General features: G+C 51.3%; 1 protein-coding gene across 8 annotated transcripts; it reads right to left on the minus strand.

Annotated features, from left to right (window-relative positions):
- Positions 1 to 2009: 2009 nt before the first annotated feature.
- UBA1 (ubiquitin like modifier activating enzyme 1) lies at positions 2010 to 26980 on the minus strand. Of its 8 annotated transcripts, none has more exons than XM_023202747.2 (27): positions 23296 to 23813; positions 20271 to 20345; positions 18345 to 18461; positions 18158 to 18216; positions 17887 to 18055; positions 17650 to 17784; positions 16247 to 16353; positions 15881 to 15971; positions 15637 to 15769; positions 14994 to 15091; positions 14739 to 14885; positions 14432 to 14608; positions 14203 to 14307; positions 14034 to 14114; positions 13554 to 13709; positions 11063 to 11228; positions 10732 to 10928; positions 7403 to 7467; positions 6967 to 7162; positions 6176 to 6250; positions 5867 to 6056; positions 4625 to 4713; positions 4272 to 4364; positions 3956 to 4147; positions 2709 to 2810; positions 2502 to 2602; positions 2010 to 2344 (listed from the first exon to the last, which is right to left on the minus strand). In XM_023202747.2, exons 2-27 carry the CDS (start codon positions 20286 to 20288, stop codon positions 2209 to 2211), a joined length of 3195 nt encoding a protein of 1064 aa, XP_023058515.1. In that variant the 5' UTR covers positions 20289 to 20345; positions 23296 to 23813; the 3' UTR covers positions 2010 to 2208. The 8 variants fall into 8 exon arrangements, with proteins under 8 accessions (XP_023058515.1, XP_023058514.1, XP_023058513.1 ...); XM_023202746.2 differs by having other exon boundaries at positions 20271 to 20348; XM_023202745.2 differs by lacking the exon at positions 23296 to 23813 and adding an exon at positions 20458 to 21920.

The raw sequence follows: 26980 nt of genomic DNA on the forward strand, positions 1-26980 counted from the left end.
CTTCTTCCAGGTGCTTGCTTCAAAGTCATCTCCATGAAGCCTTTCCTATTTAAAAATTCCTACCTGCACTGGCATCATTCCAGATCCCCAGATCGGGCTCTATTCCTCGCCTTTTCAAGAACACTGATCAACTTCTAAGGTACAATTTGCTTACTGTGCTTATAGTCTGTTCTGGGTCTCAAGCTAGCAGAACATAAACACCAAGAAGACAAGGATCTTTGTTTTATCCGCTGCTGTCTCACGTGCCTAGAAAGTGACTGGCACACAGCATGCAACAAATGTTTGTTGAATGCCTGCCAGAGCAGGCCAAGAAAATAAAACGATCAGAAAGAGGCGGGCAAATAGTTCCAGGCAGTGACAAGAGAAACCTTTGTCCCACCCTATCCTTTGTGGCTGCTGGGTGCAGGGGGCTCGGTGCAATTGATGCAGCCCCCACCTGCTGAGCCCTGATCTCTGGCTGGTGTTGTAATGGTAGACAAACTGCAGAAGTAAAATGGAATGAGGTGGAGGGAGAACAACTAAGATACAACCAGGATTCAAGCGTGACTCAAAAGCTTGTTTTGATGGAGAAGGGTGTCAGGTACGAATAAGGTGTCAAGGAGATCCAGGAGTTGTGGTAGGGAAGAAATGGAGCTGTAATGGGGGAGATGCAGTGAACAAGGTGTCTACAGAGTATCCGCAAAGCAGCTGGCATACTGGAGAAAGAAGACAACAGTTGTGTTCAAGCCTCAGCTGCTGCAGTGGTGTGACCAGTGGACTGCGGTGTGGAGTGTCTAGGATACTCTAGAGCAATAATGGGAAAGTTCCTGTGGTGGGAAAAACTTTCCACTTGACAGCATCACCACTAGATACCAAAGGGAAAATGCCTCTGTCCTCAGTGTCCTAGTGGGGAAGAAGAAGAAACTGTGGAAGGATGAGGTCACCCAAGCAGAGCAGGCCAAGAAAATAAAATGATCAGAATGTGATGGGCAAGGGCATATACTGTGCCCAGGACCAGGAACTACTGGCCCAGGAGACAGCAGATGTGGGCACAGGCTGTGATGGCAATCAGGCCAGTTCAGAACAGGTTGAGCTATTCCTTACACTCAAGTTTGAGTAGAAGAGTGAGGGATCTTGTTTCTAGTAAGGTAGATAAATTATTGTCTGCTTAGTTGAGGGACAAAAGTATGAATGGATTCCTCAGGAACCAGAAGCCAGTACAATAGAGGAAGGCAAAGATGTGGCAGTGGTCAGACCGGTGTTTTCAATCGTCTGGAGCGCTCAGCGAAGACCAAGGACAGAGCACGGTAGCTCTGCAGTTCTGGTGGGGCTGGTGTTGGGCCTCCTGCAACCTGCTCTAAGTGATGAACACCCCTCAGTCCCCATTGCCAGCTGTCTTCTCCAAGGTAGGAGGCTGAAGATCAAGGGGAATACAGGCAGTCCTGGGGCTGAGGGGGGCAGCGTAAGACAAGCAAGGGCCTTTTCCTCTACTGAGGTTCTCAAATATTTCCATAAAAATTGCAAAGTATGCCTGCAGGCACTGGCATTCAGCAGAGCTGTTTAAGACACCCCTGCAGCAAGGAAATTGAACTAAGAGCACCACATGCATTCCTGGTGCTGGGAACCATGACTACAAAAGGCTGCCCAGGGTCTGAGTGCTTTGAGCCAGGTGGGAGGGGATCTGCCCTAAGGACATAAGGCATGCTGGCCATGCCCTAGCAGCCTGGTCACAACTTTCCTCTTCACAGAGCAGGGAGTTAGGACATGGAGAAGGTGAGAATTGAACCCAGCTCAAATTAATAGTCACATGGACCCAAGTACCTGCTCACTGGCCTCACTGGTGCCTCCATCTCTTCCGAGGCAGAGAGGGCAGGAAGAGGTGGCAATTACATTTTTGAAGAGGTGGCAATTACATTTTCTTTGCCCAGAAAACTGGCAGGTGTGGTGGGGCTGAGCCCTCTGAGTTACCATCTGAACCAGACAGTTCCAGGAAGTCCCTTCCTTGCCTGGAACCAGCAGGGCAGGCGACGTGGGAGTTATTAATTCTTTATTAGGATTCAGGTTTCAAACAAGGTAGAAGGCAGTGGCAAGAGGGGTTCAGGTAGGGGGACGATGAGGGAACACCAGACTTGGCTAGCTGGGCCACTGCCAGAAGCCAAATGGGAACCCTGGGCTGGAAGGGGTGTGGAGAGGGATGGACAGGGGCCGGCCTAGAGGAGCAGACGGGGGTCAGCGGATGGTGTATCGGACATAGGGAACCTCGACATCCTCGCCACTCTCGTCGTTACAGCACAGCTCAAGCACCAGCGCCCGCACGTGGCGGCCCAGTTTTCGCTTCGACACACGGCTCACAATCTCTGTCATCCTGGGGACAGGGGGATGGGAGCATAGGGTCAGGAGGGCAGAAAGCAAGAGAGGACGGGCAGGTAGGTGGGGGGCAGTGAACTGGAGTGGGACAGCTGGATATTGAGGTTCCCCAACCCATACAGGGCCTCCCCCAGCCGGGCCAGTGGCCAACTCACGGCTGATCCAACCGTTCCTTGAGCTTGGCAGCTGGCATGAAGAAGGAATAGAGCATGGACACGCCCTGAGACAGCATGGTGATCTCTAATTTGTGCTCTGTCTGGAGAGGTAGGGGGAACAGCAGGGTCATGGGGGTGGACAGGCCAGCAAGTCACCTTGCACACCTCGCCCCTCAAGGTGGGGTGAGAGAGAGGGAGGGGCCTTACCTTAAAGTAGTCGAGGAACTGTTTGAGGGTCATCTCGTCACCATTAGGCTGCAGCCCTTGTACCTCAAAGCGATCCCACAATGTCCACTCTTGGTTATAGTACTGCAGGACAAAGAGGGGAGTGTAAGATGGAGACCATCCCAGAGGGTCCAGCCCCCATCGGTCGCCATCCCCCTCACCCCCATGGAGACGTGTTCAGTCAGATCACAATCCTCTTTTGTTCGGAATCCTCTTGTGGCTCCCATCTCACCCCAAGCACTGAAATTCTGTTTTCTTCTCATCTCCTACTCTCCTCAATCTCACACTCACTCTGTGGACTTTGAATTCCTCCAACTTGCCAGGCACACCCCTATCTTGGTACCCTTTCAAGAACTGGTCCCTCTGCCTGGAATGTGTCCCCAGTCACCACTAAGCCTGCACGGTTTGCCCCCTCATCCTCCAAGTCTGATCTCAAGTGTCAGCTTTTCAGCAAGGCCTTTTCTGACCATCCCACACAAAATCTCAAACACATCCCCTCGCCCCCTGGTATTCTCAAGTCCTCTTTATCTTTTTGAGATGGAGTCTTGCTCTTGTTGCCCAGGCTGGAGTGCAGTGGCACGATCTCGGCTCACTGCAACCTCCGCCTCCCAGGTTTAAGTCATTCTCCTGCCTCAGCTTCCCGAGTAGCTGGGATTACAGGTGCCCACGACCATGCTCAGCTAATTTTTTGTATTTTCAGTAGAGACAGGGTTTCATCATGTTGACCAGGCTGGTCTCGAACTCCTGACCTCAGGTGATCCACGTGCCCTGGCCTCCCAAAGTGCTGGGATTACAGGCGTGAGCCGCCGCGCCCGGCCTCTTTTTATCCTTTTTTGATTCCAAGATCATTTAATAGGTTATTTATATCATCTACTTGAGGAACGTAACTTAGAAGAGTACCTGCACACAACAGGTGCTCAATAAATATTTGAGTGAATTCATGCATGAAGCAAGCAAAGCACTTAAGTGTAGGAAGCATCCAATAAATTTTGGCTGCCATTATTGTGTAGTTAATAATACTAATAATCTCCCAGGACACAATTCAAATATCCCATCTTTTCACATGTTCTCAAACAATCTGATTAATGAATAAACGAAAAAGGATGCATAAAAAGGGTAGCTACACATAGACAGAAACCCTCATCTGGTGACAGGGTATGATGTGAATTAGAACCAGAATCTACACAGACATACCCCACCCAAACCCCACTTCTGATGCGGGCCCCCACCTGGTGACGTGGTGCAGCAAGGGGTTCAGAGAAACCGAAGAAAGGCAGGGCCAAGTTGAGGAAACCATTCTTGTAGGAGTCAAGCTGTCGGTGCCCCTGCACAACCTTGTACAGCTCCAGACACACAAGGCCAACCACGGCTGCTGTGGTCGTGGCAATGGCTGGGATGATCTTCCCTGCAATCAGCTTGCTCTGAGAGACAGGAAGGGACAAAAGGTGGTAGTTAAGTACAAGAGCCTTAGGGTCTACAGAGGGGCTGAGTGTGGGTAACTCAAACCTGGAGGAGGGTGGAACATCAGGTCGACATTCCCCTCACCTTGTGCCGGTCTGCAGGAGGAATGTCATAGTTTTCAGCCCGGAGGTTGGATGCAGCCACAATAAAATCCATATGAAAGTTGCTGTCATCATCCTGTTATGAGTGGGGAGGGTGTGAAGGCAGTGGGGAGAGGATCAGATAAAGAAAATGTGCATCGACTGCAACTGCCTGCTGGACTCTCCAGATCACAAAGGGATGGCTGGGAACACTTACTCATTCAGAGCCATGTGGCAGGCCCACGATCTGATCCCCACAAAGGCCCAGGGCTGTCTCCAGATCCTCCTCCTGTTTTTCTCCAGCCTGTCTATGCTTTGCCCATCCTCCCTTCCCTGTCCTGGGCCCCCACCCTGTACCTTCTCAAAGTCAATGGGGTACATCTTGAATCCAGGGAGCCTGTTTGGGCTGGGCAGAGTAGCTTTGAGCTCCTCTAGACGACTGTCATCTGCACGAAGAGAGGGACATTGTCAGCCCTTTAGATCCCAGGCTAAGGTCTGAGGTGGAAATGGGAGCCCAGGGTGGGGCAAAAGGTATTCAGGTAGAAAAAGGATTTGGAAAGGAGAGACATCCTGGGAGAGAAAAGGGGCAAGGAGGAGAGGTAGAGAACAGAATACAAACCTGAAAAACACAGAGAAAGAGCTGAGGCTATCAAGAACAATCTCTCTAGAGACACTAAGGAATGGAAATGAAAGTGTTAGGAGAAAGTGGAGATGGAGAGATCAAGATGGGAAACGTAAAGATCTTGGGAAGAATGATGTAGAGCGAGATGGGGGGAACACAGGATACAGGGAGGAAAAGGGGAGTAAAAAAGATATATGGAGGGGAAGTTGGGGGGAATGTACAGATGTGGACATAGAGAAAAGATATGGGGGGAGATGGAGAAGATATAAAACGGGAGAGTGGGGGGATAACAGAGGGTGAGACAGGTGGGAGGAGAAATATATGAAGGTGATGAGAGATACGGAAGGAAAGACTGGAAGACATACATAGAGGAATATGAAGGAGTAGATATTTCAGAAGGAAGATGGGGACCATGGAAGGGGAAATGGGAGGAGATCTATGGAGAGGAAGAGGGATGAGATATAAGGAAGGTAAATGTAGGGGGCGTTACAGAGCTACAGAAGCATTATATACAGAAGGGAGGGGTGGTGAAAAAATATGTAGATGGGGTGGGGCGGGGGTGTCAGTAAACCACAGCCCCAAACTACGGAGGGTGAAGATGCACAGAGAAACATGGGGATAGATGTACAGATGGGGGCAGATCTGGAAGGAGACAAGGCAGGAAGGTATCATGGGAGAGAGACCACTGGTAGAGATCATACGTCTTAGATGAACAGATCAAGAAGAAAGAACAAAACTAAGGGAAATACACAGAGCAAGAGTAAAACAGCAAGTTCTCCTGAGGGCCAGAGAGTGGAGGAGGAGGAGGGAGGGAGACAATTTGCCCCAAACTACCCTCTTCATGTCAAAGGGAAGCTCAAAGGAAGGTGTGGGGTCACAGAGCAGAGCAGAGCCAGGGGTAGAGGACTGGTGGGGAGGCTGGACTAGGCCGGGGACATTTGGGGGTGACTACTGGCCAACTGGCTGAACACCCTCACCAACAGAGGCATTGGCGCTCTGCAGCTCCTGGTCAGAAACATGGATCTTGACGCCAGACTTGGGGGTGAATTCGGGGACCTGCACAGACTGCAGGAATGTGGCCACAGCAGCTCGGTCCTGAGAGCCTGTCAGCCCGTAGGTCTGGGCAAACAGGTTGGCAGCAGCCATCACATAGTCCAGATGCAGGGGCTAGGAGAAGGCAGGGCAGGGAAGGGTGAGCACATCAGCCCTCAAGTGGGGAGCCACCACCTCCTTCCCACCTACTCACCCTCCACCTGACCCCAGAAGACCCTAGAGAGGAGACTTACGTTGTTGACATCAAAGGTGAGCGGGTGTGGACAGCGTTTGGGCCCAGACCAGAAAGGGGCTCCTGAGCTTGTGAGCTAAGGGATGGAGAGATTTTTGAGAACAGGACCTGAGAGTGAAGGCCTCTATGACAATCTTGGCACTTCACCTAGGCGCCAGAGGTGCCCCCAACTCACTATCTCGGGTTGGGCACTCGATGGGGACTGGAGCCAATCACAAAATACCCCAACTGTAGGGTCCCACAGGTTGAACCACAGATCTGGCTGAGAGAACAACTACCAATCCCTGGGTAGTCATTTTGTGCTAGACAGCCCATCATTTAACAAACTCATGGATTACCAGGCACTGTACTAACTTCATATTAATAAATACCAGTTAATCCTCCCCAAACCCCCCATGACGTAGATCACTATTATTTCTACTTCACAGACGAGGAAACTGAGGTACAGAAAGAAGTTACGTGATTTGTTCAAGTAGAGTTTGGATTTGAACCCGAACCCGTATTGATTCCTGTGCACTTAACTCCAGAATTTCTCCCCCATAACCCCTACAGCCCTGACTGGGAATCAGGTATGACACAGCCCACACCACAGTCAGGGTAAACAGCAACTAAGCCTCTTTGCTCAAAGGAACTAGGGTGAGGAAAAGGCAGGTTAGGGTCAATCACTCTTCTCAGATCCCCATGCCTCAGGGCACCTGCCACAGCTGGACTCCGCAGTGGGAGGACCCACACTGCGGGCTCCCATTTCAGGGAAATACATTCTGCCAAATGGACCCAACAACTGGGCATTACCTGGTCAGGAGGGAAGTTGTGCAGCAGCTGCCGGATGTTGTTTGAGTACTGGGTGTGCCAGTGGTGGCAGGCCCAGGTCACGCAGTCAGCCCAGGTCTGTGGTCGCTGCAGCACCAGGCTGCGCTGCACAGCCTCCAGCACCTCCAAGGGCTGGGTGCCTGCCAGCCGCAGTGTTCGCTCCACAAACTTGGGGTCTCTATCAGGAATCGAAGAGGACAGAGGACAGGATTACACGTCAGCCTCAGGAGTGGGCTCCAGAGCAATCTTATTTTCTCCATGGAAAACTAGTCCCGACCCCAAACAATACGAGGCCCAAGCAGCCACTCATTCATGTGAAAAGTGTGCCTGGTGCCAAGTGTTACTGTGATGAGGAAAGCGGGCGGGATGCCTTGGCTGGTGGACAAGGATAGGGCGAGAGGGCAATGGAGTTACTCACGTGAGGTACTGGTTGACATTTTCTGCTGGCTGCTTGAAGAGGCCTTCAAACTCATCCCGAGCCCACTGCAGACATAACAAACAGATTACATGTGGCCACAGTTGACAAAATGGGTTTCCGCAGGCATTATTAGAAGGACCATCAGTGAATAAACCAAGTACAAGGCTCACAGCTACTCTGGAAGTAGGGAAGCTCCCCAGCCTTCCCCATTTCCCCACCTCAATTGAAAAACCAGGCCAGGCGCAGTAGCTCACACCTGTAATCCCAGCACTTTGGGAGGCTAAGGCGGGTGGATCACCTGAGGTCAAGGGTTCGAGACCAATCTGACCAACATGATGAAACCCCATCTCTACTAAAAATACAAAAATTAGCCGGGCATGGTGGCAGACGCCTGTAATCCCAGCTACTCGGGAGGTTGAGGCAGAGGAATCACTTGAACCCGAGAGGCGGAGGTTGCAGGGAGCCGAGATCATGCCATGCCACCCCAGCCTGGCGGACAGAGCAAGACTCCGTCTCAAAAAAAAAAAAAAAGAAAAAAAAAAGAAAAACCAATGAACTTGATTTGGGCAGTGGTTACAATAGTGCTGTGTATATGGAAAACTGTTTTGTTTTGTTGTTTGAGACAAAGTCTCACTCTGTCACCCAAGCTAGAGTGCAGCGGCGCAACCACAGCTCACAGCAGCCTTGACCTCCCAGGTTGAAACAATCCTCCCACCTCAGCCTCCCGAGTAGCTGGGACCACAGGCACATGCCACCACACCCGGCTCATTTTTTAGATCTGTTGTAGAGACAAGGTCTTGCTATGTTGCCCAGGCTGGTCTTGAACTCCTGGCCTCAAACAAACCTCACTCCTTGGCTTCCTGAGTGCTGAGATTATAGGTGTGAGCCGCCGAGCCCAGCCTAAAAATGTATTAAGACCTGCGTACCAGGCCGGGCGAGGTGGCTCACGCCTGTAATCCCAGTACTTTGGGAGGCTGAGGCGGGTGGATCACCTGAGTCAAGAGTTCAAGACCAGCCTGACCAACATGGTGAAACCCTGTCTCTACTAAAAATACAAAAATTAGCCGGGTGTGGTGGCAGATGCCTGTTAATTCCAGCTACTTGGGAGGCTGAGGCAGGAGAATCGCTTGAACCTGGGAGGCAGAGGTTGCAGTGAGCCGAGACTGCGCCACTGCACTCCAACCTGGGCAACGTGAGCAAAACTCCACCTCAAAAAACAAACAAACAAAACAAAACAAAAAACTGTGTACCTTATTCTAGATATGTTATGCCTCCATAAAAAAGAAAAACTTCAACTAAGTGTATCTTACCACAATTTTTAAAAAAAGAAAAAACTCAGACCAAACCAAAAATGATCCCTATCCAGGCCCTGAGGACTCGGCAGAAAACAAGACAGAGGCTGGATACAGCGGCTCACACATGTAATCCCAGCACTTTCGGAGGCTGAGGTAGGTGGATCACTTGAGCCCAGGAGTTTGCAACCAGCCTGGTCAACGTAACAGGCATGCGTGCGCGCACACACACTTCCCAGGAGCTGAAGGTTGCAGTGAGCTATGATTGTGCCAATGCACCTCAGCCTGAGTGCCAGAATGAGACCCTGTCTCAAAAAATAAAATAGCAAACAAGACAGAGGTTCTGGCCTCTGAGAGTTCCTAGGACAGTTCGCAGTCATTAGCGAGGTGGTTTGGGGTGTACAGATGTGAGAAATTCATGTTCAGATTCCAGCTATGCCATGTATTACCTAGTTTGGTGATTTCAGGCACACAGGATAACATCTTTACCTCTGTGCCTCATCTCTAAAACACATGTTACAACAGTGATACCTACTTTATGGGGTTGCTAGGAAGAAATGAGCAAATATACGTATATATTTAAAGCTTGGTTAAAACAGTGCCAGGCACACGGTAAATGCCAAGTGGTTCACAACTGTCCTGTGAGGTAGATGCTACTGTCATTCCCATTTTACAGAACAGGAATCTGAGGCACAGAGAGGTCACACATGACCTAGTAAGACTGTGGTGGGTGCACAAATACAAACATACCCACTCTGGAACTGCAGTGTCAGAAGGGAGAAAGTGACAGATGGAACTGGTTTTTTTTTTTTCCCTTCCCTATTTTGTTCCCACCCTCATACTCCTACTATTCTAAATGGTTTGGCCTCAAACACTGCACTAAGAATTATTCTGACAGCACAATGGTAATCCCTAGGTTCTGTTTCTTGGCCTAGGTGGTAGTCACTTGTGTGTTCACTTTGTAAAACTTCAGCTAGATCAAGCTTGTCTAACCTGTGGCCCATATGCGGCCCAGGATGACTTTGAATACTGCCCAACACAAATTTGTAAATTTTCTTAAGACATTATGAGATTTATGCACGGATCTTTTTTTCTTTTATTTTTTCAGCTTATCAGCTATCGTTAATGTTAGTATATTTTATGTGTGACCCGAGATAATTCTTCCAATATGGCCCAGGGAAGCCAAATGATTGGACACCCCTGAGCTAGATAATATGTGCACTGTTCTGTAGGTACATGCACCATACACACAGAATCATCCTGACAAACCAGCTGTTAAACTCATTTTAAGTAACAGCTGGGGAGAACCTGAATATGGACTATTAAAGACAAATAAATAACTGGAAGAGATGGTAAGAATGACTGTTAATTTTGTTGAGCATGAAAAGTGATGTTTCTGTTAGACAGAAGTAGTTCTCAATTGGGAGTGACGTGGCACCCCTGGGGACATCTGGCAATGTCTGGAGACAGTTTAGAGGTCATGATGGAGGGGAGTGCTATTGACATAAGAAGTCAGGAATGCTGAGAAACATCCTACAGCGCACAGGGCATCCCCTCTCCCATGACAAAGAAATAACCAGCCCCAAATGTCAGTAGTGCTGAAGCTAAGAAACCCTGTTCTATAGCAACATATCCTCACTCGGCAGAGGCACTGAAATAGTAGGGAGTAAAGGCTGTAATGTCTGTGACACATTTAAGCACAAAGAAGAAAAATCTATATATATATATCTAAGAAGAAAATGTGGCAAAACATTAAGAATTGTTAAATTTAGGTGAGGAATGGTATTTGAGTATTCATCATAATATTCTTAATATTTGTCTATGTGTTGAAAAAAAATTCAAAGTAAAAGTGAAAAAAGAATGAGTCATTCTGGAAACCTAGGCTGCCTGGTGGGAAGAGAGGGAGGGAGGTTTGGAGAAAAGGTACATCTTACACTTAGGCACGCAACATCTGAAGGCAAGGCAAGGGCCTGGGGGCAGAGAGGCAGCGGCCTGGCCAGATGCCCAGCCTCTTTCCCTTCTCCCACAGCTTATCACCTGCAGGGTGTGCTCGATGGCATTAGGGAAGTTCTTCAGGGTACAGATGGGGATAGACTTCTCAGGTGGGTCCTGGCTGGAACTGTACGACTCTGTCAGGAAGGGGATCACCACCTGCACGTTGCCTTTGGTGCCCAGTGTGCCTGACTCCAGCAGTGGCTTCCGGTAGTAGACGCAGCGGCGGTCCATGTACATGCCTGTGGGGAGGACAAAGCGACAGCCGGGAAAGGAACATTAGGAGAGGACAGGAAGACAGACACCCCTCTTGGTATATACACACAGAAACACACACAACTTTGCCCTTGACCACCTCACCCGCCTCCAAACTCACGGGCATCCACGTTGTCCAGAGCATTGGCCACGCCATCTAGGTTTTGGAAAAAATCGTCATCATAGATGCGCTCTGTGTCAGGACCCACACGGTTCTGGTGGCTTGTCACCCGGATATGTGGATTCATCTGGCGCACAGCTGCGGCGGCCGTGTCAGACTTTAACTTCTAAAGGGTTAAGAAAGTGCAGTTCCAGGGTGGGGACGGGGGAACAGAGCTCACTTATTTGTGCATTCACCCAAGAAACATACCTTTTTTTTTTGCGAGACAGCGTCTCTCTCCATCACACAGGCTGGAGTGCAGTGGCATGATCACAGCTCACTGCAGCCTCAACTTTCCAGGCTCCAGCCATCCTCCCACTTCAGCCTCCCAAGTAGCTGGGACCACAGGTGTGCACCACCGTGCGTGGCTAATTTTTGTATTTTTGGTAGAGACAGGGTTTTGTCATGCTGCCCAGGCTGGTCTTAAACTCCTGAGCTCAAAGACCTCGGCCCCACGAAGAGCTGGGATTACAGGCGTGAGCCACCACACCTGGCCCAAACATCTATAAAGGGTTGCCTGCCTGAGATGGATTTACTTAATGCTGGGGAAGACCCAGGCCCTGAGTTAGGAGGCTAGCAGGAGAGACGGTCTGTGACAATGCCACATGGCCAGGATGATGACGCATGTGGCAGGGGATCAGTGGAAAGGGAAGCTGTGGACAGGAACAGACTGGAGACAATGGGCCAGACATCTGTTCTTTCATCTAACACCTACTATTTTTTCAGGTAACAGCACCCAGGATTGATGTAGACTCCCCCAACCAGCACCAGGATGCTAGCACACAGACAAGCAGGATCCTTTCAAAGCCCAAGGTGGGCCACGTCCCTCCTCTGCTCAGAATCCTCCCCTGGATCCCACCTCCACTTACCGTAAAATGAGTTGGCTCCCTGACCCTCCCACCTCAGGATCTTTGTGTGGGCTCTTCCGCAGCAGAGGGCACTCTAGTCCCTCATATCCTTGAGGTCTCTGCAAAACTCAGGCCTTCCTTAACCACTGTCATCAATACTACAAACCATTCTCCCTGACACCCTGACTTCCCTTGTCTGGTTTTTGTTGTTTTCTTTGAGGAGCACTCATCACCAACATTAACTATATACCTCACGATCGTATTGTGTCTATTGTTTGCTGTCCGTTCCCCTCCCCCTTCAGGAATCTTGTTTTATTCCTTGGTATATCCCCAATACCTAAAACAGTACCTCAGTAACTATTTGGTGAATAAATGAAATGAATGAAAGGGGGAATAAATCCTGGGTAAGCAAAAATGACACTGTTCCCTACAGAAGGCTTCTCAGAGATCCCTGCATAACCAACCCAGTTTCCATATGGACAGAGAAGTGTAAGCCTAGGAAACTGAAACTGCAACCCTTGGAAAGGCCTGCTTCCGAGGTCCACCCTTGGCTGGAGTCTGGGAACTTGGAATTCGGGAAGAATCCCACCACTCCCTACCTGATATCAGTGGTTCACTGTGCCTAAACTGTTCTTACAAACAATACAGTTTATGCTAAACACCTTTCCTTCTGGGAGTCTGGAAATTTTGGTATGTGCCAGGAAGGGGGCGCCCACATGACCAGCCCTAAGTAAAAGAGATGGTGCTGAGTCTAACAAGCTTCCCTGATTGGCAACATTTCAGGATAGTGCTGAGTCTAACAAGCTTCCCTGGTTGGCAACATTTCACATCTTGTTACACTTTGTTGCTGTTATTTCTGTAGTTACTGTTGCTACTGGGGAAATAAAGGCCGCCTTGTTTAACTCCCGCAGGGAGAAGACTCCTAGAAACTTGCACCTGGCTTCCCCAGACTTCACCCCACCAGCCTTTTCTCTTTGCTGATTTTGGTCTGTTTCCTTTTGCTGTAATAAATTGTAGCCACAAGCACGACTACATGCTAAGTCCCATGAGTTCTCTTGGTGAATTGAGCTTGAGAGTGGTTTTGAGGACCCCAGACACACCGTCCCAACCAGCACTAAGAGGTCAAGGCAAAAAAAAAAAAAAAAAAAAAAAAAAAAACCAACATAATTAAGACACAGAAGCTGGGAAAGGCTTCTGGCCGAGGTGGAAAGATTTCTGACAGAAAGAATGGGAACAAGAAAAAGGAGGGGCGAGGTGAGGTGGCTCACGCCTGTAATCCCAGCACTTTGGGAGGCTGAAGCAGGCGGATCACCTGAGGTCGGGAATTCAAGACCAGCCTGACCAACATGGAGAGACCCTGTCTCTACTTAAAGAGCAAAATTAGCCGGGCATGATGGCGCATGCCTGTAATCCCAGCTACTCAGGAGGCTGAGGCAGGAGAATTGCTTGAACCCAGGAGGCAGAGGTTGCGGTGGGCCAGAGATCACGCCACTGCACTCCAGCCTGGGCAACAAGAGCGAAACTCTGTCTCAAGAAAAAAAAAAAAAAAAGAAAGAAGAAGGAGGAAAGTGAGATGACAAAGCCCCACCTCCTACCCTACTCACCGTGACATCCCAGGGCCGGAAAAGAAACTGTCGATTCAGATTTGACTTCTCAATGGTGTCCATGTCTGTAACGATGATTTCTCCACCCTCCCTGCAGCCCAGCCCAATCATGGCAAAGTTCTTGAGCAGCTCACAGCCAATGGCCCCCGCACCCACCTAAGAGGCAACCAAGAAGACAGGCAGAGGCTGGTCAGGGTGATGCAGGTTAGTGTGAGGCTACCCATCACCCCTCACTCCCCTGAGATGGGAAGAGGGGCTAACACCACATCTTCAGGTTCCAGGACTCTAAGAAATGACACGCAGTCATGTGAGGAAGGAGGCACCAGAGCGGGAAACGAGGGATGCACTGGGCTTCCCTTCAAGATAAGGAGAATGGCAAAGGGAATGCCCCACAGGTTGCATTGAAATGCTGAAGGAAGCCCCAGGGCAGATGGTCAGAGGCCAAGGTGAGGGGAGCAGGCATCCAAGGGGACCACTCACCAGGAAATACTTCTGCTTGCCCAGCTTCTCTTGCAGGTCTGAGCCAAACACAGCCACTTGCCCATCATAACGGTTCTGGCGCTAAGGAATGCAAAGGGAGGAGGGTCAGAGAGAGGCCTCCCCAGAAATGCCCCCAATGATGCCCTCCCCACAGGTCCCACCCACATACTGGGAGGCACTTGTCCTCCGTGAGGGCCTCTTTGTCCTCAGGGAGACACTCAAGGGCATCAAAGTATAGCCACTGCATGATGGGCATGAACTTCCCGGAGCAGGCCTGGAGAAGGGAAGGGAGAGAGGGGGTGGTCAGTGGTTAACAGGGGCCTGACACAGAGAGCAAGTGATGGAGTCAGGAAGGCACCTGGCCCACCCCAATCCTGCCTCTCCCAACCCATGCTGACTTTCATGACTTCCTGGGCAGCCAGGCCCCCAATGAAGGCGTTTATGGGTGCCAGATCCCCAGCAGCAACATATGCCAACTTCCGGATGAGGTCCTCGTCCAGGTTCTCTTGCTGCACTGCTGGCAGGGCTCGAGCATTCACAGCCTGTGCTAAGGCTACCAGTTCTGCTGCATCCTCCTGGTGGGCCAGAAAGAACCAAAGAAGATCTGTCAGGCCACAATGAGGGCAGGGAGTGTGGACAGGCAGAAGCATGGTGGGCCTTCAGTGCCAGGCATGTCTGCACTGGCTGGCTCGCCCACCCACCCACCTCATTGCGGGGCCGAGGTGGCCGGCCATGCTGAGCACAGAACCGGTGCAGGGCCTGGAAGCCTATGTGCAGCTGGGCAGGGTGAGAAAACTTGGCGAAGTCCGTCATCACAAAGTCAGGTTCTGCCAGTGAGGCCACCAAGGATTTCTGTGGCGGGGGAAGGGGGAGGTCATCAGAACCAGAAGAGAGGAATGGAGAACTCGGGAATGCCTAGAACTATCCCACATAGCCCACTGTTCCCACTGACACACTCACAAAGCTAATCTTCTTAGGTACTTTGACCTGACTGACGATGCCTCCACGGATATAGTCGGAGAAGTTGGAGGTGTCACAGATGCTAAAGGTATAAGGACCTACAGAGGGCAGGAAGAGAGCTATCAGTCTACCCATTCTCCCTAAAACCCACAATCCCTGCAAGATAAGGAACCTCCTGCCCTGACTCAGCTCAGACATCAGACGCCATCTCCCCTCTGCTCCAGGGTCCACATGGACATCAGAAACCATCTCTCCTGTGCCCCAGACTCAGCTCAGACCCCGTGAGACCCTGTGTCCCTGGCTCCAAGTCTACACGGGAAGACCTTATCTGCTTCCCATCCAAATCAGCTCACACACAAGTAGATCCTCTGATCTGCCCTGTTCAAACACCAGAGACCTTTTCCCCCTCAGCTCAGATATCAGGGACACATTCTCCCAGGAATAGCTCGAACACAACACCTCTCCCCCATGCCCACCAGCTCTTATTGGACCCCACGGGATTCTGTCTGTAGTTCATCTTAAACAATAGGATGTGTCTCCCCAGTCTGAACCAAGGGCCATGTCTCCTCCCTTCACCTCCCCAGCCAGAACCCAGGAACATATCTCCTAGCTCCCCTCTGCTTCCCCCATGGGCCCAGCTCACCCAGGACTTTGATCTCCATGGGCTGATTTCCGTTGAGTTCAACCATGCCCTGTACTTCTGAAAAGGAGACAAAGTCCCCACTTTCAAACCCGTGTCGGGCCTCATCCAGGCAGGTAACCACACCAGGGTTATCCTGGTTAAAGGAAGAGTGAGTCTCAGAAATACGCCCAGGGTACCAAGAGCAGACAGGAAGGACTACCACAGCCCACCTGCCCGCCAGGAACCCTAGGGCTGGTCTCCTTACCTTGGTAACCATAGAAACCATAGCACTGAGCGGCTGCTCCCCATTGGAATCTGTGAGGATCATTTCCTCTCCAAAGTCACAGAAGAGCTGCCTGTAGAGGGAAGCAATAGGGCTGATGCCCATGTCCCATGCACAAACAGGCCCCACAGGTCCCTCAAGATGTAGTGAAAACTTGCTGAGCAAACTCAGCCTATCACTGCTGGGATGTAAGATGGTACTCGTGCCACATGAGGAGAGATGAACACAAAGAACCCAAAATCTGGGTAGCTGAGGAGGGACGAGGGCAGGGAGAGCCTAGAGGTCTTGGCCTGGATCTGGTAGGAGTTGGAGGAAAGGGGACAGGGAGGGGGGTGGGCCGCCACTCACCCAAACAGGCCCCTTGTGTCTGCCACCACCAGCTTGATGCCACGGCTGTGACAGAACTCACCCACTCGCAGCTGGTCCTCCAGGGGGGTGTTGGTGAGCACCACCACCTGTGGAGAGATGGAGGCTCAGGCCCAGCATTGGGGTGAAGGGGAGAAAATGGTGGAGGGCTGATGTGAAGGACTCAGGCAGTCCTCAAGGCAGACACATCCAGACTTTGCTGGGTCAGCCTCTTTCACAAACACACAGCACCTACTGTGCATCAGACTCTGTGGAGGTCAAAAATGAACTCCTGGACTATACCAGGAAAGGTGAAGAGGTAGCTGGGAGGACGGAGTTTGGAGAAGAGCTGACTCATTTATTTGACAAACACCCGCTGCTGTCTGCCTGCCATGCCCTGTGAGACACTGGAGTAAAACTGTCTCCAGCCAAAGTCTGAGCTCACTCCTACCACACCCACCTGCTTCCAATTCCCAAGACAATAACTGCTCCGCATATCTTTGGGATTTTCCTCTCTGCCTGAATGTCCATCCTTCCCCACCAGGGTGAGCTCCTACTCCTCCATCCGGGTTTAGCTGCAGTGCCCTGGCAACCTGGGATACCCCAGGGCCGACTCTCAGCTTCCAGAGCACCTCTTTCTGGCCTGGACTTTTTAATTAACAAACACCCATCCAGTTCTTACGTGCCAGCTGCAATTCCACGTGTTTAGCCCTCACAAAAAGTGGTAGCAGTGCTGCTACCACGCACTGACTACAAACAGGAAAACTAAGGTACAGGAGATGAAGCAAGCTGCTTGAAGTCACACTACCAAGGCTGGAGGCCCGCAGCAAGGCAGTATGGCTCCCTCCACAGTCTGTGCCCACAACCACTATGCCGGACTGTCTGTACACATCTTCCCCACTTGAAAAGGCAGGGCCAGGCCGGGCGCGGTGGCTCACACCTGTAATCCCAGCACTTTGGCAGGCCGAGGCAGGCGGATCACAATGTCAGGAGATCGAGACCACCTTGGCTAACATGGTGAAACCCCGTCTCTACTAAGAATACAAAAAAAAAGAAAAAAAAAAATCAGCCAGGTGTGGTGGCGGGCGCCTGTAGTCCCAGCTACTCAGGAGGCTGAGGCAGGAGAATGGCGTGAACCCAGGAGGCGTAGCTTACAGTGAGCCGAGATCGTGCCACTGCATTCTAGCCTGGGCGACAGAGCAAGACTCCGTCTCAAAAAAAGAACAGAACAGAACAGAACAGAAAAGGCAGGGCCAGGGGCTAACTGCTGCCTGCATACTCTAGTCCCCCAGCACAAAACCTAGGATTCAGGCCGACCCATTAAATCAATATTGAACACCACTGAACAAACCAGAGATGGGCTTTGAGAGAACTGGGCAGAAGGCTGGGTGGTACCCCCAAGATACCTGGAAATCACGAAGGAAGTCCTCAACGAGGGGTCCAGTGTAGGCAGTGACAGGCACATAGCTGTTGAGCTCAGCGAGGTGGGGCTGTGATACCTTGGCCCGGTTTTTACCAATGTCCTCCTCCCGCAGGTAGAACTGTAAGGGTGTGCAGTAGGGAAAAAGGTGAAATGGCTGAGGCACCGGGAACGGTGGTGCCTCAGGAAGGGGGAAAGGGGGAAGGGTGCTAGGGAGAGGTACCTGGGAGGAAAGATCAGCCCACTGGGCAGTGCCCTGGTCATGTAGGGTGACAGCCTTGACCCCACCAAGGATGATGTTCTTAGCGATCTCCACGCCCAGGCCCCGCAGGCCTGATACCAGGACACTGGATGTCTGGAGCCGCTTCATTGCCTCATGGCCCAACACATACCTGCCAGGTTAGGGGGTACTCTAGGTCAGGGCCTGCCCCACCCAACCCTATCCTCTCAATGTCCCATTCCACACCCCTCGGCCCAGCCTTGGACCCACTTACAGCTGCCGGGAGTAAAGGCCCTCGTCTATGTCTGCTTCACTGCCGTTCTTGGCCATTCCCTAGGGATAGAGGGAAAGAACAAGTTCAGGGAGACACACAGGAGTGGAGCATGGATAGACAGACAGTGATACAGAAGACTTTCCCACCCACCACTTTGTCTGCCAGTCTCCAGGGAGAGGACACTCACGTTGGTTGGTACCGAGGGCACTTCGGACAACACGGACTGGGCAGGGGAGCAGTTAGAACCCGGCTTTGGATCAGGCCCGGACACGCGACGTTTCTTGGACAGCGGCGAGCTGGACATCTGGAGGAAAAAAAGAAGGACAGAGGTGACCCTGGGGCACATGGGTACCGTTTTTCTGTTTGTTAGTAGCAACTGTGGGGGAAGGGAAGACAAGTATTAGTACCCCAATTTTACAGCAAAAAGGGGACAGGCACAGAAAGGTGAGGACTTGCCCAGGGTAACACAGTGGTCAGAGCTAAGATCTGAACCCAGGTGGTCTGATTTGCAAATCCACACTGCTGACCACTAAGCCATTTGCTTCTTCTCAACACAGGACAATGAGGGAGAGACTCCAATCCTGGAGTGAAAGGAATGACAAGAATGTACTTGTGTAGCGGTCAGGGGAAGGATGTGGATTCAGGACAGACCTGGTTTCAAATCTTGAGCCTGCCACTAACAGTAATAATTAACCACCGTGGGCCTCAGTTTTCTCACCTGTGAAACAGGGGTGATAATACCACTTACCTTCCCCATGGGGTTATCGAGATGATAAATAACACAGAGCACAGAACCTGGCACAGAGTAGGTAGGCAGTAACAAGCAGCCATTCTCCTCTCCCTTAATCCCTGGGATGGCGGCGGGAGGGGGGAGTGCAGGAGGGAAGTGAGGCTTGGACATCCATCAGGGTGGCATGATGGCAGGAGCAGTAACTTGCTGAGAACCCAGTCCCCAGAGGGGCTCACGGAGGGAAGTTTTATAAAGCCCAACCCTGCCCCCAGCTTTGGGAGGGGAAAACCGACACGGACCGATAAAAGAGGTTGCAGAAAGGGAGAAAACAAACACATCCCAAGCCTCATCTGCATGTGGACTCCTTTAAACAGGTTAACCACAATGATAAATGAGTATGAGACTTATTAGGAGTCCTCCCCGTGCCAGATGCCATAGTAAGCACTTCTCTAAGCCTTGTCTCACTGTGTCCTCAGGGCACTCCTGGGGGGTTTGGACTGCTATCAATAATACCCCCCAACTTTAAAGTGAAGGAAAAAAATTCACTCAGTGATGTTCGGTGACCAAGGTTCCCACACAGTAGCCGAACTGGGACTAGATCAGGATCTGCTGACTCTGGAGCCCAAGCTGCTTCCTCGTGTTATCACGTTTCATCTCCTCCACAACCCTGACCCAGCAAGGCAGAGTTTAGCGTCCTTGCTGGACAAATGAGAAAACGTGAGCTCACGCGGTGAAGTAACTCGCCCAGGGTCAACTGCTAGGTCCCAGAGACAGAACAATACAGCCTGCTGTGGAAGTGAAATCTGGTGGTGCGGGTGACTGGGTCCAGATGTTGGAGATGGGAGGACCCAGCGTCACTTCCCCTCACTCCCAGTGCTCCTCTAGGCACTGAGTCTTCTGTTCACACAAGTCCTCCTACACTAAGACTTTTATGACGCTAAGTATCCCAATGTACCTAAGATTCCATCTTGGCACCTGTCACCAGCACCAACCACAATGACAGGAGCTCCCTACTATCTACCAAGAGCATACTGCGTGTCAATCAAAGAGGAAAGGGCTTTGTCTAATCTTAACAATCCCCATGACCCAGATAACCCTATGCCCAAATCACAAATGAGAAAACAAAGGCTCAGAGAACCCCATTCACTCGCCCAGAGGCATGCAGCTGGTGGGGGACTGTTTGCCAAACGCCCCTGGGCTCAGGGCCCAGTCCAGAGGACTAAGAAATGGGAGATGAGGGGAGGCAGGAGGCTGGTTGGAACCCCTGAGATAGCCAGGTGAATTGCTTGGAATGCTAAGAGCCAACCTGGGTAGCAAGAGACTTGGTGAGTTAGTAGAGACAAAGGTGAACCATATTTTCCATTTACTGACTCTCTGACTGACCTGGGGTAGAGATCTCATTTCCTCTGAGCCTCATTTTCTCCAAAAGCTGGGACAAACGAAACTGTCTTCAAGGGGCTGCTGGCAGGGTTAAAGAAGCCAAGGTCTGTGGTCAGAACTCACTGACCTGAGGATGTGAGTTCCTCCCTGGGCACCTGTAGTGGCCTCCATTACTTAGTTATCTCCTTGCCTTGTCATTGGTCAGTTTGTTTGGGACACGCCATTTCCTCACTCCGTAAATTAGAGATGATCCAGGTCCAGAGAGCACTTGAACTTCTAGACATTTCCCCTCTGGATCCCTAGTGCAGGCAGCAAGGTTCTAAGAAGTTTCAGATGATTGTTCAACTGGATTTCGACTGCAAAGGTTTGGAACAGCCCTGTCTCAAGGCAAGCAGGAGTCTGGGACAGAAGCTCTGGAGAGGAGCTAAAGATCCCCCACCCCCAGCAGAAAAACAATCTATACCCTTCCTCCCTCAACATTTGCTCAGGCCCCCACTATAACATACATACTGTGAACTGTTTGGCAAAGCTGAGCTGCGGCTTAGTTTCTAAACATACCTGAGTCTCCAAACTGAAGATTTTCAAGCGTAAGCATTCTCTATTCTCAAACCAGAGGGTTTGAGGGAGGAGTCTTGGAGGTGTGAGAGGAGGCAGGTTAGCAGGATGGAGAAGCTAGGGCATAGAGAAGGGGGGCTGGAGCATGTCAAGCTTTCCGGGAGGGGTTAACTGAGAAGTCCATGGGAACGTGAGAGGAAAATCAGGAAGTGGGTGTCTAAGAGCAAGGAAGCTCTGAGGCAAATGGGAAAGGAGATGTTAGAAGTCCTGGGAGGGAAGGGACTAGGCTAGGGTATTAGGAAAAGACTCAAATTTCAGATCTCTGGAAAAGGATCTTTTGGAGAAAGGCTGAAAAATTGCAGTGGAGGCCCCCAGAGGCTGCAAAGAGGTAGGAGGACAGTTGCTGGGCCCCATGGAAGCTGCAAAGGGAATGGGTGGGGGATTCTAGAGTCTGAGGAGGCAGCAGGAAGACGTTGGGGTCTGGGGGGAGGGGTAGTCTCCATCAGGAGGATGTTGAGGCTCTGGAGGTCTCTGGAGACAGATGCTGGTAGCAGAGAGAAATCTTCAACCAAAAATAATAGATAGGGACATGCAAGAGGAGAGCTGTATCTGACATTCCTACTACAGAGTCCCAGGAGGCTGTGAGGGTGGATGGTGAAGAGCTGGGAGAGGTTTCTAATGGAACACAAAGGCCCTGTGTCAATCTCTGACAGGACATGCTAGGTATCACAGCTGCTCTGAGGGGGTGGAAAAGGGAAGCTGGGCCCAGACAGTTCAGGCCTTAAAAAGGTTAGTAAGCAAACACTGGCTAGGTCCCCAAATGGGGTTGGGTTTCTCTGACCAATTATGTAGGACCCCATGGAGGCGCTGAAGGCAGATGCTAAGAAGAGGGTTTTCTACTGCGGTAGAAAACAAGAGGGCCATGGCCGGGCACAGTGACTCACGCCTGTAATCCCAGCACTTCTGGAGGCCGAGGCGGTGGATCACCTGAGGTCAGGAGTTCGAGACCAGCCTGGGCAATATGGTGAAACCCCATCTCTACTAAAAATACAAAAATTTAGCCAGGCGTGGTGGCGCATGCCTGTAATCCCAGCCACTCAGGAGGCTGAGGCAGGAGAATCGCTTGAACCAGGGAGGTGGAGGTTGCAGTGAACTGAGATGGCGCCACTGCACTCCAGCCTGGACGACACAGTGAAACAACTCCGTCTCAAAAAAAAAAAAAAAAAAAAAAAGAAAAGAAAAAGAGAAAGAAAAAAGAAAACAAGAGGGCCTGTGGGTGGAAGGGACATCTGACAATGATCCTGGGGTCCAAGGAGTCTGAAAGCAGAAGCTGAAAACCCCTGACTGCAGACATTAGGGACCTTGAAAGTATCTGAGGGCAGATTCTGAGGCCTGATGTGAGGATAAGGGATCTTTGAAAAAAGCAGCTAGAACCCGGGTTGTCTTTTGAAGGCAGAGGCTGGGTCTAGGGTGGGGTAGGGGAGGCGAGTCTCTGATGGAAGGGGCTAGAAGCCAACCGGGACTGCAAGAGCAGATGCCCGCAGGGGCTCTTTGATGGAGGATTATGTATCCAAACAGTTCCTCCCTGGCATCTGGTGCACTGGGAGGTTCTGGGGGTTCAAGGTGTCTGATGGGGAAGATGCTGAGGCCTCTCAGTAGTCTCTGAATACTGCGAGTATGAAAAGCGAGAAATTCCGTAAAAGTAGAGAAAGTGTCAAAGGATGGAGTCTAGGAATTGAAGTCTCTCAAGGCAGATGCTAAGAGGGGTCTCTGAGTAGAAATACTGGGCAGACTCTCTGATGAAAGACGCTAGGGCCAGGGTGGGGTTAGGAGACCTGAGGTGCGGCGAAGAGGGTTCCCCGACACAAAGGCCAGGCCCAAATGGCCTTTCACAGGGTCTAGTACCCCTGGAAGCTCTGAGCGTGGCTAACATGTGTGTGGGATGGGGGGTCTGAAGGAAAATGCCAAAGAGGACTCTCTTACAGAGATAAAGAGCCTATGGACCCCTTCCAGGTCTAGCCTGCCTTGGAAGCCTTGATGGCAAATACTGAGAGGCTAGGAGGCGTCTCAAAGGAGATTCTGGGGCAAGTCTTTAATGACATTCAATGGTGAGAAGCTCTGATCAGCAATGCTGATCCCTGTAAATCTCTATTGGAGACTGGGGAGAGTTCTGATCTGAGATGCAAGGTTCGGGACGGAGTCAGGTCCCAGACTAGAGATGTTGGGCGTGAGTCTCTAAAAGCACATCGTGGGGGTCCGACTCCAAGGTCAGATTTTGGAACTAGAGGGATCCGGGGTGGTCCTGGCAGGGGAAAGTCGGCCCCGCCCCAGGCTCTGCTCCCCCTCCCTACTCCGCTGATTCCTGGCGCCCGAGTCACCGCGGCCCGCCCCGACAGCAGCGTGGCTCAGGCCCTTCCAGTGCCTCCCCGAAACCCCTGCCCCGGGCGAGGCGCAGTGAAAGGACGTTTTTTACCAATGCCGGTTCCCCGGGTCGCGCCGCCGCCAACTCCTCAAGGAGCCGAAGCCAAGCCCGGCCGCCACCCTCCTCCTTCTCCTCCTCCCCGCCGCCTGGGCCGCCTAGAATCGCCGCTGCCGCCTTCTCCTCCCCCGGCCGCTGTGGCTGTGGTTGTCCCTGCCACCTCCTTCAACCGAGCCGCCGACACAAGATGGCGGCCACTGAGCCTGGGGCCGGAACAAAACCTTGGGCCCCACCTCCAGAAACCCGGATGCAAGCGGGCCGCGCCTACTTATGAATCATACATAAAGTTCCCGGTCCGGTTGCGATTCATTCGGTTAGAAGTGGAACAGTACCACCTGGTGGGCATTGTGGCAGTAACAACGAAAACAGGTAAAACAGAGGCCACGCCTCATGGAATGTGAATAATGAATGGTTGCAGCCAGGCTGTCATGAAAGCGAAGAAAAACCATTAAGGTCACGCTTCCTGATTATAAGTTATGCATAAAGTTGAGTGGTTGGTAGACTAACAACCAGCAACCAGAAAGCAGATGTTAAAACATGGAAGTCACACACCTCCATTCATGAATAATGATGATCTTGCAGGGGCCCGGAATCCAAGGAGACCCAGGCCACAATTTACTCATGAATAATGCATGAGACCCAGTGGGTTGGAATAAAAGGGGCACGCCCACCTATTGCTGCACCTAATACACTATAAGCGGGGAAATGGGGCTACTGCAGAGAAAACACACTCTCCCAGGTTCTGAATAATGAATTATGCTGCTGCAGTAGCTCAACCTGGAAACTCAAGAGAGGTCAAGAAAGGTTCCACCCAATTTATGAATTATGCATAAGGCAAAGAAACACCCAAGACTGCCCTACCCAGCAAATAGGGATTACGATGCTATAGCCAAGGCAAAGTGAGCACGCCTTCCTGTTCATGAATAATGAAAGATGTCACTGCAGTGCCACCAGAAAACCCAGGGGAAGTGTTCTCTCTGCCCCCGCCTCCCCTCCCCACACCTCCCTCCATTCTCCCCGCCTCAGGAACAAGGGCTGCCTTGGTCCAATCAAACCCAAACTCATTACATGTCTTTGGCAGGTGCCTCAGTTTTCACAACTGTAAAATGATGATAGTAACAGAGCCCATCCACCTCACAGAGATGTGTTATTATGAAAATCAGATCACGACTGTAATCTCAGCACTTTGGGAGGCCGAGGCGAGTGGATCACCTGAGGTCAGGAATTCGAGACCAGTCTGGCCAAGATGGTGAAACCCTTTCTCTACTAAAAACACAAAAATTAGCTGGGCGTGGTGGCGGGCGCCTGTAATCCCAGCTACTGGGGAGGCCGAGACAGGAGAATCCCTTGAACTCGGGAAGCAGAGGTTGCAGTCAGCCGAGATCGTGCCATTGCACTCCAGCTTGGGTGACAAGAGTGAAACTCCGTCTCAAAAAAAAAAAAGAAAATCAGAGAATATAAATTATGGGATGAGTCTTAGAACGTTGCTGGCACAAGGCACTGTTAAATTTTTAAAGCATTGTATATTAATATAAAGGTAATATGTTAAGATATGTAAATATATATTTACATTAATATAAAATTAGTTATGAATACTCAGCCACAAGAGAAACCCCCAACTTGGGCCACTGCTTCCCCATCCATAAAATAGGAATAACAACAGCAACTTACCTTGCGATGGAGTTTAAATGAAGAAATAAGTGGAAAGGGCTTAGACTAATGCCCGGCACATATTAAGTGTTATGTTAGTAGTAGTACTATTAAACGGCGGCGCGGGGGAGTGGGGAGGGGAGACATTATGGCATCTGGTTAAGACTACAGATTGCGGAACTAGACCCCAATTTGAATCCCGGCCCAGCCACTCACTGATTGTGTGACCTTAGGCAAATTACTTAGCCTTCCTGTGCCCCAGTTTCCTGATCTATAAAATGGGGGTAATAATAACCTACCTCCCAGGATTGTCGTGAAGATTAAATGCGCTAAGTAGCTAAACGAGTGTAAGCTAATCTCATGATTATCCTCCTACCCATTACTCAGGCTTACAAAACGATTTGCCAAAGATCACACAACTGGAAAGGATCGATGGGATTTGAATCCAGAGCCCCCGGCTGATTATCTGAGATTACCAGGCCCTAAGAAATGAACAATGTAGGAGGCCTCATCCCTTCGCTAGACGCCAGGGTTTTTTTTTGTTTTGTTTTTTTGTTTTTTTTTTGAGACGGAGTCTTGCTCTGTCGCCCAGGTTGGAGTGCAGTGGCTGGATCTCAGCTCACTGCAACCTCCGCCTCCCGGGTTCACGCCATTCTCCTGCCTCAGCCTCCCGAGTAGCTGGGACCACAGTCGCCGGCCACCTCGCCCGGCTAATTTTTTGTATTTTTAGTAGAGACGGGGTTTCACCGTGTTAGCCAGGATGGTCTCGATCTCCTGACCTCGTGATCCGCCCGTCCCGGCCTCCCAAAGTGCTGGGATTACAGGCTTGAGCCACCGCGCCCGGCCTAGACGCCAGGTTTTAACTCTGGTACCTGTAAGGGAAAGCTAACCGCGGATCATGCAGATAAAGCTGCAAAAGCCACGCTCCTCATGAATTAAGCACGGAACCCCTAGAAAAGCACTGAAAACTCAGAGTGCTACTTAACTTTTGCGAATCATCAATGAACTCACGTTTGCGCGGCAGACTTCAGAACGCCCCTTCAGCACGCTGATCCGCCCCTCGTGAATAACTCACAAGCCGATACCTTCCCTTCTGCGGACCAGGTGCGAAAGAGGCAAAAAAACTGCCTCCTACCACAGCCCCACCTCCTGATGAATAATGAATAAAGCCGCCACCAAACGAAGGCCGGGTGGCGCCGCGTAGGCTCAGGAAGAGCCGGGCTCCGGCGTCCCTTCCCCAGCCTGAGCTGGGAGGCTCCTCTCCCTAGAAACATCTGGGCCCCCGACGTGTCCAGTCTCGCAGTCCTGAGCCTCCAGGCGCGGGGAGGACCTCATCACAAAGCCAGGGGTCACAAAGGCCTGACACCTCCATTATGCCAAGTCGGTTCCGATTGTTCTCCCTGTCACCAGGACTCCGTCCGGAAACAAGCCCTCCCCCAGTCCCGCCTTGACTTTAGTAACCTCAAACTTTGCTTCTCCCCTTGAAGAATAACCCAAATCCTGCTCCACGGACAAGGGTGCCCATACACGGACCCTAAGAATCTCCCCAAAACCCCTCAAACCCTGTCTCCGAGGAGTGCTCCCCAAAACAGACTCCCAAATCCCACCCCAGAGTCTCCAAACGGCACCCCCAAGGGTCTCCTCAAAAGCAGACGTCCCCTAAATATCACCCCGGGCCTGGAGGCTACAAATATGCCCATGAGGGGATCCCCGAAGTTGGGATTAGGGAAGCACCCTCCTCCAAATGCTGTCCAGAGGCTGGGGGCACGGTGCTCCAGCTCACCCCCTGTGCCGGGCGGAAGCCTCGCCTTCCTGCCAAAGATGAGCTGAAGCCACGGGGCAACGGAAGAGCAAACCACCTCCGTCGTACAAGAGAAGCCAGAGTTTGCGCGGAGCTCGGAAGCGCGGGGCCTTGGAGAGCCCCGGGTCTGGGATGTACCACAGATGTTCTGCTAGAGGGGCGTCGGTCCCTGCTCCCGTCGCTGGTGCCCATTTCAGACCCAGATGCCCCTACAGGTTGTGGTACGGC

This window comes from Piliocolobus tephrosceles, chromosome 12 (assembly GCF_002776525.5).
Source record: "Piliocolobus tephrosceles isolate RC106 chromosome 12, ASM277652v3, whole genome shotgun sequence".
Taxonomy (NCBI): domain Eukaryota; kingdom Metazoa; phylum Chordata; class Mammalia; order Primates; family Cercopithecidae; genus Piliocolobus; species Piliocolobus tephrosceles.